General features: G+C 43.0%; 1 protein-coding gene across 2 annotated transcripts in view; it reads right to left on the reverse strand.

Moving 5' to 3' along the window:
• LOC139280846 (actin nucleation-promoting factor WASL-like) overlaps positions 1-15111 on the reverse strand; it is a 91024-nt gene that overhangs the window by 37411 nt on the left and 38502 nt on the right. For both annotated transcript variants that reach the window (XM_070900594.1, XM_070900593.1), the window contains exons 4-5: positions 7385-7481; positions 6714-6743 (exon numbers count right to left, since the gene is read on the reverse strand). In XM_070900594.1, the coding sequence (XP_070756695.1) occupies positions 6714-6743; positions 7385-7481 (127 nt within the window). The remainder of the gene's footprint in view (positions 1-6713; positions 6744-7384; positions 7482-15111) is intronic.

Raw genomic sequence — 15111 nt, forward strand, 5'->3', positions numbered from 1 at the left:
TCAGCTCTCGCGTGCAGAGATCAAAATGCTCCTGTTTCATGTTTGCTGCACCTCATTTAATATAAAAAATGGGGAGCTATTTCACATAATGGCTATATACTTATTCTAGCCAACTTCAGTTTTTCGTTATTGAAACGTCAATTAGATTACAATGAAACTATTCTCCAATACGCAATAGACGGTAACTTACAAGGCTTGTGTGTGATTTTTCTGCTAAAAGATTATTTTAATAGTGAAACATGAAGTAGTATTTTTGGATGTCTTATATTATTTCCCCAGGTGCTAATTTTAGAAAGATTTGGATGCAGCTCAAACATATGCTGAAAACGTTATACAATTTTTCACATCATTCCCCTGGTATGGTCAGCATTTTCGCTCCCTCGGGAGAGGTGCAGACTTGAGCGTATCTGGCGTACAGTTGGTTCAGTCATCCATCATCAGATCTGGCTGGACCACATCAAACCTCACTTTCCTTTGGATCAGTTGGGCCAAATGGCCTGTTTTGGTGTAGTAAAAACTATGTATAATACTCCAGGATCACTCTGGAGAGCAAAGATAACGCTCAGCTTTTTTTCTTGACTACCAGCCTACTGCTTAAAACCCTCTCCACTGCCCCTCCATCATCACTGTCAACAAATGCAAAGTGCTCATTGATTCTTTGTTACTAAGATTTGAGATCATCTGTTCAGCTTCTTCCCCCTTTCCCCATTCTAATCAAATCTCCGAGCTCTGATCCTATATTTATCTCCAGTCTCCCAGAGCTCCTCTTAATCACAAAGCCCACCTCATAAGGGTAAGAGAGTGGGCAAAAATTTGGCAGATGGAGTATAATGTTGGAAAGTGTGACGTCATGCACTTTGGCAGAAAAAAAAACAAAGATGAAGTTATTATTTAAATGGAGAAAGGTTGCAAAGTGCTGCAGTACTACCTGGGGGTACTTGTGCATGAAACACAAAAGGAGAATGCAGGTGCAGCAAGTGATTAGGAAGGCCAATGGTATCTTGGCCTTTACTGCAAAGAGGATGGAGTATAAAAAAGCAGGCAAAGTATTGGTAGGCCACACCTGGAATACTGCGTGCAGTTTTGGTTTCCATATTTACGAAAGGATATACTTGCTTTGGAGGCAATTCAGAGAAGGTTCACTAGGTTGATTCCGGGGATGAAGGGGTTGACTTATGAGGAAAGGTTGAGTAGGTTGGGCCTCTACTCATTGGAATTCAGAAGAATGAGGTGTGATCTTATTAAAACTTATAAGATTATGAAGGGGCTTGACAACGTGGATGCAGAGAGGATATTGCCACTGATGGGGGAGATTAGAACTAGAGGGCATGATCTTAGAATAAGGGTCCGCCCATTTAAAACAGAGATGAGGAGAAATTTCTTCTCAGGGTTGTAAATCTGGAATTCGCTGCCTCAGAGCTGTGGAAGCTGGGACATTGAATAAATTTAAGACAGAAATAGACAGTTTCTTAAACGATAAGGGGATAACGGGTTATGGGGATCGGGCGGGGAAGTGGAGCTGAGTCCATGATCAGATCAGCCATAATATTGAATGGCGGAGCAGGCTCAAGGGGCTGTATGGCCGACTCCTGTTCCTATTTTTTATGTTCTTATGTTCTCTTGATGCCATTCTGACTAAGCTGCTGACAACCTACTTACCTTCCAAAAAATTTACAAAAAAAGATTAAAAAAAAGAACATGAGAAAACTAGCAAGAAATATAAAAACAGATTGTAAGAGCTTTGACAAGTATGTAAAAAGGAAAAACGGCAAAAGTAAATGTTGGTCCCTTGGAGGCAGAGATAGGCAAAATTATTATGGGGAATACAGAGATGACAGAAACGTTAAACAATTATTTTGTATCTATTCACAGTAGAAGACACAAAAAGCATACCAAAAATCGTGGGGAACCAACGGTCTAATGAGGATGAGGAACTTAATTAATATAAGTAGAGAAAAAGTACTGGGACTAAAAGCCAACAAATCCCCTGGACTGGATGGCCTACTTGCTAGGGTTCTAAAAGAGGTGGCTGCAGAGATAGTGGATGCATTGGTTTTGATCTTCCAAAATTCCCTAGATTCAAGATCTGTCCCAGCAGACTGGAAGGTAGCAAATGTAACACCGCTATTCAAGAAAGGAAGGAGAGAGAAAATGGAACTACAGGCCAGTTAGCCCGACATCAGTCGTCATGAAAATGCTAGAATCCATTGTTAAGGAAGTGGTATCAGGGCAGTTAGAAAATCATAACATGATTAGACAGAGTCAACATGGTTTTATGAAAGGGAAATCGTTTTTGACAAAGTTATGAGTTTTTTTTTGAGATTGTAACGAGCAGGGTAGATAAAGGGGAACCACTGGATGTAGTATTATTGGATTTCCAAAAGGTGCACGATAAAGGTGCCACATAAAAGGTTACTGCACAAAATAGCGGTTCATGGGATTGGAGGTAATGTATTAGCATGGATAGAGAATTGGTTAATGGACAAAAAGCCGAGAGTAGCGATAAATTGGTCATTTGCAGGTTGGCAGGCTGTAACTAGTGGGGTGCCGCAAGGATCAGTGCTAGGGCCTCAGCTATTTACAATCTATATTAATGACATAGATGAAAGGACCGAGTGCAATGTATCCACGTTTGCTGACAATACAAAGCTCGATGGAAATGTAAGCTGTGAGGAGAATGCAAAGGGATACAAGATAAACTAAGTATGTGGGCAGTAAGATGGCAGATGGAGTATAATATAAGGAAACGTGAGGTTATTCACTTTGGTAGGAAGAATAGAAAAACAGAATATTTTTTAAAATGACGAGAAACTTTTAATTGTTGGTGTTGAGAGATTTGGGTGTGCTCGTGCAAGAAACAAAAAGTTCGCATGCAGGTACAGCAAGCAATGAGGAAGGCAAATGGCATGTTGGCCTTTATTACAAGGGGGTTGGAGTATAAAAGCAAGGAAGTCTTGCTACAATTGTACAGGGCCTTGGTGAGACCATACCAAGAGTACTGTGCACAGTTTTGGCTTCCTTATCTAAGGAAGGGTATACTTGCCTTGGAGGCGATGCAACAAAGGTTCACGAGATTGATTCCTGGGATAAGATGGCATAGAATGGGCCTATACTCTCTGGAGTTTAGAAGAATGAGAGGTGATCTCATTGAAGCATACACAATTCTGAAGGGAATTGACAGGGTAGATGCTGAGAGATTGTTTCCCCTGGCTGGAGTGTCTAGAACCAGGGGATATAGTCTCAGGATAAGGGGTAGGTCATTTAAGACCGATGAGGAATTTCTTCACTGAGAATTGTGAATTTTTGGAATTTTCTGCCCCAGAGGACTGTGAGTGAGTATATTCAAGGCTGAGATAGATAGATTTTGAACTCGAAAGGAATCAAGGGATATGGAGATCGGGTGGGAAAGTGGAGTTAAGGACAATGATCAGCCATGATTACTGAATGGCAGGGCAGGCTCGAGGGGCCATATGGCCTACTCCTTCTCCTAATTCTTATGTTCTTATGTCCCTTGCTAGCTGACACTGTAAATGGTTAATTTTTTTTTTAAAAAGGTACTTTCCCCCTCCCTTTCAAATTCACAATCACCATTTCCTCCCCCCCCCACCAAAAAAAGCTACCCTTTCTGTCATTGCAATCTATTGTTCCAATTTCCCCTTCCTCTCCAAGTTATTAAACACGTTGTTACCTCCAAAATCAGCGCCCATCTTTCCCGCAACCTTCTGTCTGAATCCCTCCAATCTAGATCTGGTCTCTGCCACAGTACATACAACAATCCTAACAGTGACAAATGATATCCTCTGTGATTGTGACCATGATACTATACTCCTCCTCTACCTCTCTGCAGCCTTTGACAAAGTCAACCACACCATCCTCCTCCGAAACCTCTCCCCCATTGTTCAGTTCAGTAGGACTATTCTCACTTGGTTCCACTCATGCCTATCCAATTGAAGCCAAAGTATCTCCAGCATTGGCTTCTCTTCCCACCCCACACTATTGTCTCTGGAGTTCCCCAAGGATCTATCTTTAGTCCCCTCCTTTTCCTCATCTACACAGGATCCCTGGACGACATAATCTTCAGACTTAGATCTGCTTCCACATATATGCCAAGGACACTCAGCTCTACCTCTCCACTACTTCTCTTGATCCCTTCATTGCTTGTGTTGTCAGACTGCTTGTCTGACAGGTTTGGATGAGTCGCAATTTCCTTCAGGTAAATATTGGAAAAACCAAAATCCCATCACAAACTCCATCTCCTCCTTGGCTGCTGTCTCAGGTCTAACCAGATAGTTTACAACCTTTGTGTTCTTTCTAACCCGGAGCTAAATTTCCATCCACATATTCACTCCATCACAAAGACTGCCTACTTCCGCCTCGGTAACATTAACACTTCAGCCCATCTGCAGCTGACACTTTCATCCATTCCTTTGTTACTTCAAAACTCAATGCTCTCCTGGCTGGTCCTCCTTCTTCCACACTCCATAAACTCCAGCTCAACCAAAACTCTAGTGCCCATAACCTATTCCACATCAAGTCCCACTTAACGTACACTATGCCCTCCCTCCCTGACACCCCACCTCCCACAAACTATCCATTCCTTTGACACTGGCCTCTTGTACATGCGTCACTCCCCTCACCCCATCATTGGGCAGCTGTGCCTCAGCTATATAGGCCCCACACTAATTTCCAACTTTCCACCTCCCTCAAGAGCTCCTTAAAACCCACCCATTTTGACCAAGCATTTGATTACTCCTCCGATTAGCTCTTTTGATTCGGGGTTCATTTTCTAAACTTTACAAAGCACCTTATGATGTTTTTACTACATTAAAAAGGAGCTATATAAATGCAAGCTGTTTTAATATATAGTTTACTCTCCACTTGATGGGATGTCTAGCAAGCCTCTGAAAACCAGAAGTGCATTATCCAGTTGACCACAGGGGGAAAACAGTAATAGATTTAACGTCAACAGTCTTAATTATCCTGGAGTACTTTACAATTTATTATCACACAGCTCAGAAATGTGTTCCTTTTTCATTAGCCGAGGATTCACTTCCACTGTGGCTGACCGGGCCCTCCAACGTGTCCGTCCTATTTCCCACACATATGTCCTTGCGCATTCTCCTCCCTCCCAGAAACATGATATGGTCCCTCTTGTCCTCGCCTTCCATCCCTCTAGCCTCCCAATCTGATCGCTGTCCTTGGCCTGCTACACTGTTCTAATGAAGCTCAGCACAAGCTCGATGAACAACACCTCATCTTTCTAGCAGGCATTTTTCACAACCTTCTAGTCTTAACAGAGCTTAACTTTAGATCTTAACCACAGCTTCCATTTTCTCTCAGACAGCAGGTGCTGGGAATGAAGGCTGGCTACAGCAGAGCCACTGGGATGGGGATCCTGAAGGGGTGATTTGTCTGCCTTTCTTCTGCCATACTCCCAGGCCACAGGAGCCTTCCTATCTTTACCAGATTTTCCATGCTTCCTCCTCCTCTGCTGTAACTATTTACACCTATGCTGGACCCATCTTTTGTATCTGTACTTGTCTCATTACCATGTCCAAAAGAAAAATACTGTGGATGCTGGAAATCTGAAATAAAAACAGAAAATGAAGAACTACTCAGCAGGTCAGGCAGCATCTGTGGAGAGAGAAAAACAGAGTTAATGTTTCAGGTCAATGACCTTTCATCAGAACTGGACAAGGTTAGAGATGTAACAGGTTTTAAGCAATTACAGGAGCAGGTAAAGTGTGGAGGGGATAAAGAACAAAAGGGAAGGTCTGTGTTAGGGTGGAATGCAGGAGATTAAATGACAAAAGGGTTGATGGTGCAAGGCAAAAGGGGATGATAATGCATCAAGTAAAGATGGGTCTAGAGGAGGGGTAAATGGCAATTGCAGAATCATCAACAACTGTTGTGCAAAAAAATGGGAGCAGTGGTTTATAAGAACACAATAGGAACAGGAGTAGGCCATTTGGCCTCTCGAGCCTGCTCCGCCATTCAATAAGATCATGGCTGATCTGATCATGGACTCAGCTCCACTTCCCTGCCCGCTCCCCATAATCTTTTACTCCCTTATCGCTCAAAAATCTGTCTATCTCCACCTTAAATACATTCAACGATCCAGCCTCCACAGCTCTCTGGGACAGAGAATTCCACAGATTTACAACCCTCAGAAGAAATTTCTCCTCATCTTAGTTTTAAATGGGCGGCCCCTTATTCCAAGACTATGTCTCCTAGTTTTAGCTTCCCGTGAGTGGAAATATCCTCTTCGCATCCACCGTGTCGAGCCCACTCATTATCTTATAAAAGTTATAAGTTTCAATAAGATCACACCTCATTCTTCTGAATATGATCGAAAATTATTGAAAATGTTAAGTCCGGAAGGCTGTAAAGTGCCTAATTTTGCTTGGCACCATCATTAGTTTTGTCATTTAATCACTCCTGCCCTCCACCCTTTCACAGATTTGTTACTTTCCTGCTCCCCCTCCTTTTCCTGGCTCTGCACTTGCTTAAAAGCTGTGCATCTCTCAAATCTTCCAGTTCTGATGAAGGGTCATCAACCCGAAACGCTAATTTGGTTTCTCTTTCCACAAATGACACTTGAACTACTGTGTGTTTTCAGTATTTTCTGTATTTATTTCAGATTTGCAGCATTCACAGTATTTTGCTTTAACTTAGATTAGTTAATGCTTTGGTCCCCGGGGTTAAATACATACCATTTAGTGGTGCTGGATCTCGTCTTTTTTCTGTTGAAACAAAAACAAATTAAAGATATATTGAAATATATAAAGATAGCAAATTTGCACCTACTTTTAATTAGATAGTTCTGTACACATTATAAAATGATGCAACACTATTTGATTGCCTAATATACTAAAAGTGCATCACTCAGGTTAACCCCTCAGGGCACAAAAGAAAATACAATTCAAGATCAGATTCGATGTCAAAAAGTGTTTAACCAGCCTAAGTTGAAAATGTAAATAGCTCGCAAAGGGGAGAAAACTACTTTAAGATAAAGGAGAGGGAGAAATTTTGTTTGCGACTGCTATTTCAAAAGTTAGCGATGCCCTTCAATAGGACCTATAATTGTTTGTTACAAGTCAGAGTGCCCTATCCTGGATTAGTTGGGAGAAATATCATATTTGTATCACCAAATAATGAAAAATATAACATTGAAACGGCAAATGTGTGTTTTAAAAATTTGTACAGCTTACTCAAAGGTAATTCAAATTCATTAATAGACAATTAGTAAACCATTGTTTTGTACCTCCTGATGAACCTCAAAACAACCACCCCAAAAAAAATCAATTTAGAACCATTGAAGATTAGTTAAGAAATAGTGAACAGCTGCCAAAGCACATTAAAATACAACAATCAGAACACACACCCGTTCTCCTTTGGCGTCTTCCAATTATGTCATTTACTGCAAATCTAAATCTTCTTGCTTCTTCTTCACTTGCAAAATTAAGCCCAATTTGATTTGTCTGGGGAGAGGTAATTGTAAAACCAATGTTAAAAAAAAACAAGTAATGCTGTTCAAGTCTTTATCTAGACATCTCATTAAATCTTAAACAAAAGTAGAGTTTCTTGGACCTATGGGATTCCCATAATCTGGGTGGTCATTGGTGTTGTAATGAATGTGACCACAGCGCCCCCCCCCCCCCCGCTCACCCTAGTCAAGGCTCGGCTTTCCACCCCCACCCCCCACCCAAGACTCTCACTAAAGCAAATGCTCCTTGATCTAGTGACTTCTTGAAACAGTGGTGTATATACAAACCAGCAAGTGATGAGATTCAGTTGTAGGGCCCGTGAACAACTTCATACATTGTGCCACAAAGCTATGCACAGTATTTTTCTGAATTGACTACAAATCCTAATCACTGTGGTAGTGCAATGGACAGTTACTGAAAAGAAAGACTTGCACTTGTATAGTGTCTTAAATGACCTCAGGATATCCCAAAGCACTTTACAGCTAATGATGTACTTTTATAGTCACTGTTGTAATGTAGGAAGTGAAGAACATTCAAACTAGTTATCTTGGTATGGTTAAGCACATAATCTCTGCTACCTCAAAAGGTGGCCAAAGTCAGGCTGAGAAGTTGCATTTTAAACCTTAAAAAGGTACTTGCTGAGGATTGTCCTTGATCCAATATCCCTTGCTTTTAGGAGTGGAGGGATGGGGAATTTAAGCACCAACATTTGTCCCCACTCCCAAGTTTGCCAAAACTGGCAGAACCTTTTCTATGAGTAATAAAGTCTGTACTTCAAACACAACTTCCAGAAGAAATTACTCTTGTTTTTCAGTAGGGAGGGAGCATGTGCAATAGAATGTACAGCCCTCCTGAATGGTGCTCAGTCAACAAAACCAGGCATTATTCTTGTGACGAGCTCTTGCTCCTTTCACAGTCCTGGTTACATTTTGTGTTTTCTGAAGGATCCAAATTTTTTTTAATGGGCAGCTGCAGCTAGAACTGTGCAACTGTCACACTTTCCCTGTGTCTCAGCTGTTATCGTTACTCTAGCCATAAAGCCTCATAGAATCCATCCAGTGTCACACAGATCTTTCTTGACTCAAAGCAATCTGCCTCTGCCCAGCATTACAATAGGCAGAGAAACTGACGAGATATAGCTGACGGAACATTTTAATTATAAAATGCCTTTAATCAAATCAAAATGAAGATTTTCTTTTCTTTTTAAGAGCAGTAGCTTCCAGACCATGCACTCCCTTCCCAATGCACAACCTCAAGCCACCTGCTGCCCCTCAGGTCCCAACTGCCTGGCCCACAATTTCTTGCTGATTAAGCGAGATGTCCCAAGGGTTCCCCAAGGTTCTGTACTGGGGCCTCAGCTTTTCACCATATATTAATTACTTGGATGAGGAAAGAGAGTTGTAAATCCAAGTTTGTAGATGACACCAAGGCCTCAAGTTTCCACACGCAGCGAAAAAGGCACACCTCAGAGCTGGGCACCTGTTTTTCGCGCCGAAAACGGTGCCTGAAAAAAAATGCGGTATTCTCGAGCTCCTTGGAGCTCGATGTCTGCTTGGCGCGGCGCACAGGGGGCGGAGCCTACCACTCGCGCTGATTTTTTAAGTAGGAGGGGGCGGGTACAATTTAAATGAGGCTTCTTGGTGCCGGCAACCCTGCGCGTGCGCGTTGGAGCGTTCGCGCAGTCTGAAGTAAACATTGGTACTCGGCCATTTTTAAAAGTGCTGCAGAAAAAGTGAAGATTTGTTTCTTGGACCCCTGCAAAGGCTTGTATTTTAATTTTCTTGATATTTCTGTGTGTGAGGGAGTGCTTTTAGCAGCACTGCTGAATAAATCACCTGCTGAAATCAGTGAGTTCAGCTTTTCACTGCTAAACTTGCAGAACCGGTGCCTGCAAATTAAAGACTGTGTTTGGAGAAATAAAAGTGCCAATTCAACTTTGCAATGGATCAGCTTCCACCAAGAACAAAGAATTTCTTGCATGAGGAAGCAAACCATTGCATAATATGTGGTGCACCCATTCTGCAAATTTAAATATAAAGATGTCGATGTGGCTGCCTCTCCCTGTCCAAATGGCCTCAGTCAGTCCCCCTCACAGCTCGAAGGCTGCTGCTGCTCCCGACCAGCCACTGACGCCGCTGCAATCCCATGGCCGCATGGCCTCAAATCCGTCCGGGTGCTGCATCTGCGCGGGGAATGAAGGCCTGCCTCAAGCACCACAGCTCAGCTCGAAGGCTGCTTGCTGCCTGCCCCTGCCGTCGAGAGACACTGACGCCACACCCCTGCCTCAAGCACTGCAGCTCAGCTCGAAGGCTGCTTGCTGCCCCTGCCGTTGAGATACTGACGCCACACCGCTGCCTGAAAGGCCTGTCTGAAACACTTTCACACAGGTAGGAACATGGTTTATTTAATCTTTTCTTTGCTTATAAATTTTTATTCAGGTTGGATTTATTTGTATAATATTTGTATAAGTATAACTACGGATTGATTGTAGAATTTAATGACTTCCCTTCCCACCACCCCGTTCCCTACGCCTAATTTGTAACCTGCGCCTGATTTTTTAAAGTGTAGACAAGGTTTTTTCAAGCGCACAAAAATCTTCACTTGCTCCATTCCAAGTTAGTTTGGAGTACGTTTTCACTGTGGAAACTTTCAAATCAGGCGTCAGTGGCCGGACACGCCCCCTTTTGAAAAAAAAATTCTGTTCCAAAGTGAAACTGTTCTACCTGACTAGAACTGCAGAAAACTAAATGTGGAGAATTCCGATTTCTAAGATACTCCGTTCTGCACCAGTTGCTCCTAAAAATCAGGAGCAAATCATGTGGAAACTTGGGGCCCAAGTGTGGAGGCACAGCTGTTAAGTGAAGCAAAAGATGAAAGCAGGCAGTTTCAATGGGACATACATACTAAGTGAGGGGGCAAAACTATGACAGCTGGAGTTCAATGTAGGAAAGCGTGAGGCCATCCACTTTGGATCAGAGACAAACAAGTCAAATATTTTCTTAATGGATAAGACTAGGAGTTGTGGAAGAGCAAAGATGTGTGTACAGATCAATGTGCACAGATCATGGAAAGCTAGTGCACAGGCACAAAAAGAAAGGGTAAGGCCTATTAGAGACCATGAGGGTAATCTGTGTGTGGAGGCGGAAAATGTGGGCATGGTTCTTAATGAATACTTTGCGTCTGTTTTTACAAGAGAGGCGATACAGACACTACTATCGGGGAGAAGTGTGAAATATTAGATGAAATAAACAAAGGGAGGAAGTATTAAGGGGTTTAGCAGCTTCGAAAGTGGATAAGTCCCCAGGCCCGGATGAAATGTATACCAGGCTGTTAAGTGAAGCAAAAGAGGAAATAGCAGAGGCTTTGACAATCATTTTCCAATCCTCACTGGCTTCAGGTGTGGTGCTAGAGGACTGGAGGACTGCTAATGTGGTACCTTTGTTTAATAAGAGAGAAAGGGATAGACCGAGTAATTACAGGCCGGACACCCTAACCTCAGTGGTGGGAAAATTATTGGAAAAAATCCTGAAGGACAGGATAAATCTTCACTTAGAAAGACACGGATCAATCAAGGACAGTCAGCACGGATGTGTTAAGGGAAGGTCGTGTCTGACTAACTTGATTGAATTTTGAGGAGGTAGTAACCAGGAGGGTCAATAAAGGCAAAGCGTATGATGTAGCGCATATGAATTTTAACAAAGCTTTTGATAAGGTCCCACGTGACAGAGTAGTCACAAAAGTAAAAGCCAATGGGATCCAAGGCAAAATGGCAAGTTGGATCCAAAACTGTCTCAGAGGCAGGACGCAAAGGGTAATGGTTGATGGGTGTTTTTGCAATACACATCAATGATCTAGACTTGAAAATATGGAGTATGATTAAGAAGTTTGCAGATGATATGAAAATCAGCCGTGTGATTGATAATGAAGTAGAAAGCTGCAGCCTGCAGGAAGATATCAATCAACTGGTCAGGTGGGCAGAACGGTGGCAAATGGAATTCAATTCAGAGGAGAAAGGTAATGCATTTGGGGAGGGCTAACAAGCAAAGGGAATACATATTAAATGGTAGGATACCGAGAAGTGTAGAGGAACAAAGGGATCTTGGAGTGCATGTCCACAGATCCCTGAAAGTAGGCCAGGTAGATAAGGTGGTTAAGGCGGCATACGGAATACTTGTATTCTATGCCTCGGCTAATACAGGCAAGAGCAGGGCGGCTATGCTTGAACTGTATAAAACACTGGTTAGGCCACAGCTGGAGTACTGCATGCAGGTCTGGTCATCACATTACAGGAAGGTCGTGATTGCACTGGAGAGGATATAGAGGAGATTTACGAGGATGTTGTTGGTAGTTGAGAATCTAAGCTATGAGAACAGATTAGATAGGCTGGATTTGTTTTCATTGGAACAGGAGGCGGCTGAGGGGAGACCTCATTGAGGTGTATAAAATTATGAGGGGCCTAGATATAGTGGATAGAAAGGGCCTATTTCCCTTAGCAGATGGGGTCAACAACCAGGGGGCATAAATTTAAAGTAATTGCTGGAAGGTTTAGAGGGGATTTGATGGGAAATTTCTTCACGCAGAGGGTTGTGGGGGTCTGGAACTCACTTTCTGAAAGGGTGGTAGAGGCAGAAACCCTCACCACACTTAGATGTGCACCTGAAGTGCCGTAACCTGCAGGGTTACAGATCTAGAGCTAGAACGTGGGATTAGGTTGGATAGCCCCTTGTTGGCTGGCATGGGCACGGTGGGCCAAAGTGGCCTCCTTCCGTGCTGTAAACTTTTATGATTCTATGAGAAAATAATCAGAAAGACTATTGGGATGTTGGCCTCTATCTCAAGGTGGTTGGAATTCAAAAATGAGGAAGTGATGCTTCAATACAGAGCCTTGGCTAGATTTGTGCATCAAACCTCAGGAAGGATATTCTGGCCTTGGAGGGGACACGGCATAGATTCACCAAAATTATCAGGGTTTAAAGGGTTAAATTATCAAGACAGGTTGCATAAGCTTAGTTTGTATTCCCTTCAGTTTAGAATTTCATCTGTTGGGACAATCCAGAACAAGGGACATAATCTTTAAATTGGATCTAGGCCATTTAGGAGTAAAATCAGGAAGCACTTTTTCTTGGCAGGCAGTGGAAATCTGGAACTCTTTTCCCAAAAGGCTGTGTGGGGTGCCGAGTCAACTGAAGTTTTTCAGACTGAAATCGATAGATTTGTTAGGTAATGGCATCAAGGGATATGGAACAAAGCAGGTAAATGGAGTTGAGGTACGGATCAGCTATGATCTAACAATGACGGAAACAGTCTCGAGTGGCTGAACAGCCTACACCTCATCCTATCTTCCTGTGCCTGGGCAAGATGTTAATGGCTGCTTGCTTTTAAAATACTGTGCTGTGAGCTTCCTTCGGTTAGAAACATAGAAAATAGGTGCAGGAGTAAGCCACACGGCCCTTCGAGCCTGCACCGCCATTCAATGAGTTCATGGCTGAACATGCAACTTCAGTACTCCATTCCTGCTTTCTCGCCATACCCCTTGATCCCCCTAGTAGTAAGGACGACATCTAACTCCTTTTTGAATATATTGTGTGAATTGGCCTCAACAACTTTCTGTGGTAGAGAATTCCACAGGTTCACCACTCTCTGGGTGAAGAAGTTTCTCCTCATCTCGCTCCTAAATGGCTTACCCCTTATCCTTAGACCGTGACCCCTGGTTCTGGACTTCCCCAACATTGGGAACATTCTTCCTGCATCTAACCTGTCTAAACCTGTCAGAATTTTAAAAGTTTCTATGAGGTCCCCTCTCATTCTTCTTAACTCCAGTGAATACAAGCCCAGTTGATCCAGTCTTTCTTGATATGTCAGTCCCGCCATCCCGGGAATCAGTCTGGTGAACCTTCGCTGCACTCCCTCAATAGCAAGAATGTCCCTCAAGTTAGACCACCAAAACTGTACACAATACTCCAGGTGTGGCCTCACCAAGGCCCTGTACAACTGTAGTAACACCTTCCTGCCCCTGTACTCAAATCCCCTCCCTATGAAGGCCAACATGCCATTTGCTTTCTTAAACACCTGTTATACCTGCATTCCTACCTTCAATGACTGATGTACCATGACACCCAGGTCTCGTTGCACCGCCCCTTTTCCTAATCTGTCACCATTCAGATAATAGTCTGTCTCTCTGTTTTTACCACCAAAGTGAACCACCTCACATTATACTTCATCTGCCATGCATTTGCCCACTCACCTAAGCTATCCAAGTCACTCTGCAGCCTCATAGCATCCTCCTCGCAGCTCACACTGCCACCCAACTTAGTGCCATCCGCAAATTTGGAGATACTACATTTAATCCCCTCGTCCAAATCATTAATGTACAATGTAAACAGCTGGGGCCCCAGCACAGAACCTTGCGGTACCCCACTAGTCACTGCCTGCCCTTCTGAAAAGTATCCATTTACTCCTACTCTTTATTCCTGTCTGACAACCAATTCTCAATCCACGTCAGCACACTACCCCCAATCCCATGTGCTTTAACTTTGCACATTAATCTCTTGTGTGGGACCTTGTCAAAAGCCTTCGGAAAGTCCAAATACACATCATCTACTGGTTCTCCCTTGTCCACTCGACTGTAAACATCCTCAAAAAAATCCAGAAGATTTGTCAAGCACGATTTCACTTTCACAAATCCATGCTGACTTGGACCTATCATGTCACCTCTTTCCAAATGTGCTGCTATGACATCCTTAATAATTGATTCCATCATTTTACCCACTACCGATGTCAGGCTGACCGGTCTATAATTTCCTGTTTTCTCTCTCCCTCCTTTTTTTTAAAAAAAAGTGGGGTTACATTGGCTACCCTCCACTCCATCGGAACTGATCCAGAGTCTATGGAATGTTGGAAAATGACTGTCAATGCATCCGCTATTTCCATGGCCACCTCCTTAAGTACTCTGGGATGCAGACCATCAGGCCCTGGGGATTTATCAGCCTTCAATCCCGTCAATTTCCCCAACACAATTTCCCGACTAATAAGGATTTCCCTCAGTTCCTCCTTCTTACTAGACCCTCTGACCCCTTTTATATCCGGATGGTTGTTTGTGTCCTCCTTAGTGAATACCGAACCAAAGTACTTGTTCAATTGGTCTGCCATTTCTTTGTTCCCAGTTATGACTTCCCCTGATTCTGACTGCAGGGACCTAAGTTTGTCTTTACTAACCTTTTTCTCTTTACATATCCATAGAAGCTTTTGTAGACCGTTTTAATGTTCCCTGCAAGCTTCCTCTCGTACTCCATTTTCCCTGCCCTAATCAAACCCTTTGTCCTCCTCTGCTGAGTTCGAAATTTCTCCCAGTCCCTGGGTTCGCTGCTATTTCTGGCCAATTTGTATGCCACTTCCTTGGCTTTAATACTATCCCTGATTTCCCTTGATAGCCACGGTTGAGCCATCTTCCCTTTTTTATTTTTACGTCAGACAGGGATGTACAATTCTTGGAATTCATCCATGCGGTCTCTAAATGTCTGCCATTGCCCATCCACTGTCAACCCCTTAAGTATCATTCGCCAATCTATCCTCGCCAATTCACGCCTCATACCTTCAAAGTTACCCTTCTTTAAGTTCTGGACCA

The sequence above is a fragment of the Pristiophorus japonicus genome, chromosome 15, assembly GCF_044704955.1.
Source record: "Pristiophorus japonicus isolate sPriJap1 chromosome 15, sPriJap1.hap1, whole genome shotgun sequence".
NCBI classification, from domain to species: domain Eukaryota; kingdom Metazoa; phylum Chordata; class Chondrichthyes; family Pristiophoridae; genus Pristiophorus; species Pristiophorus japonicus.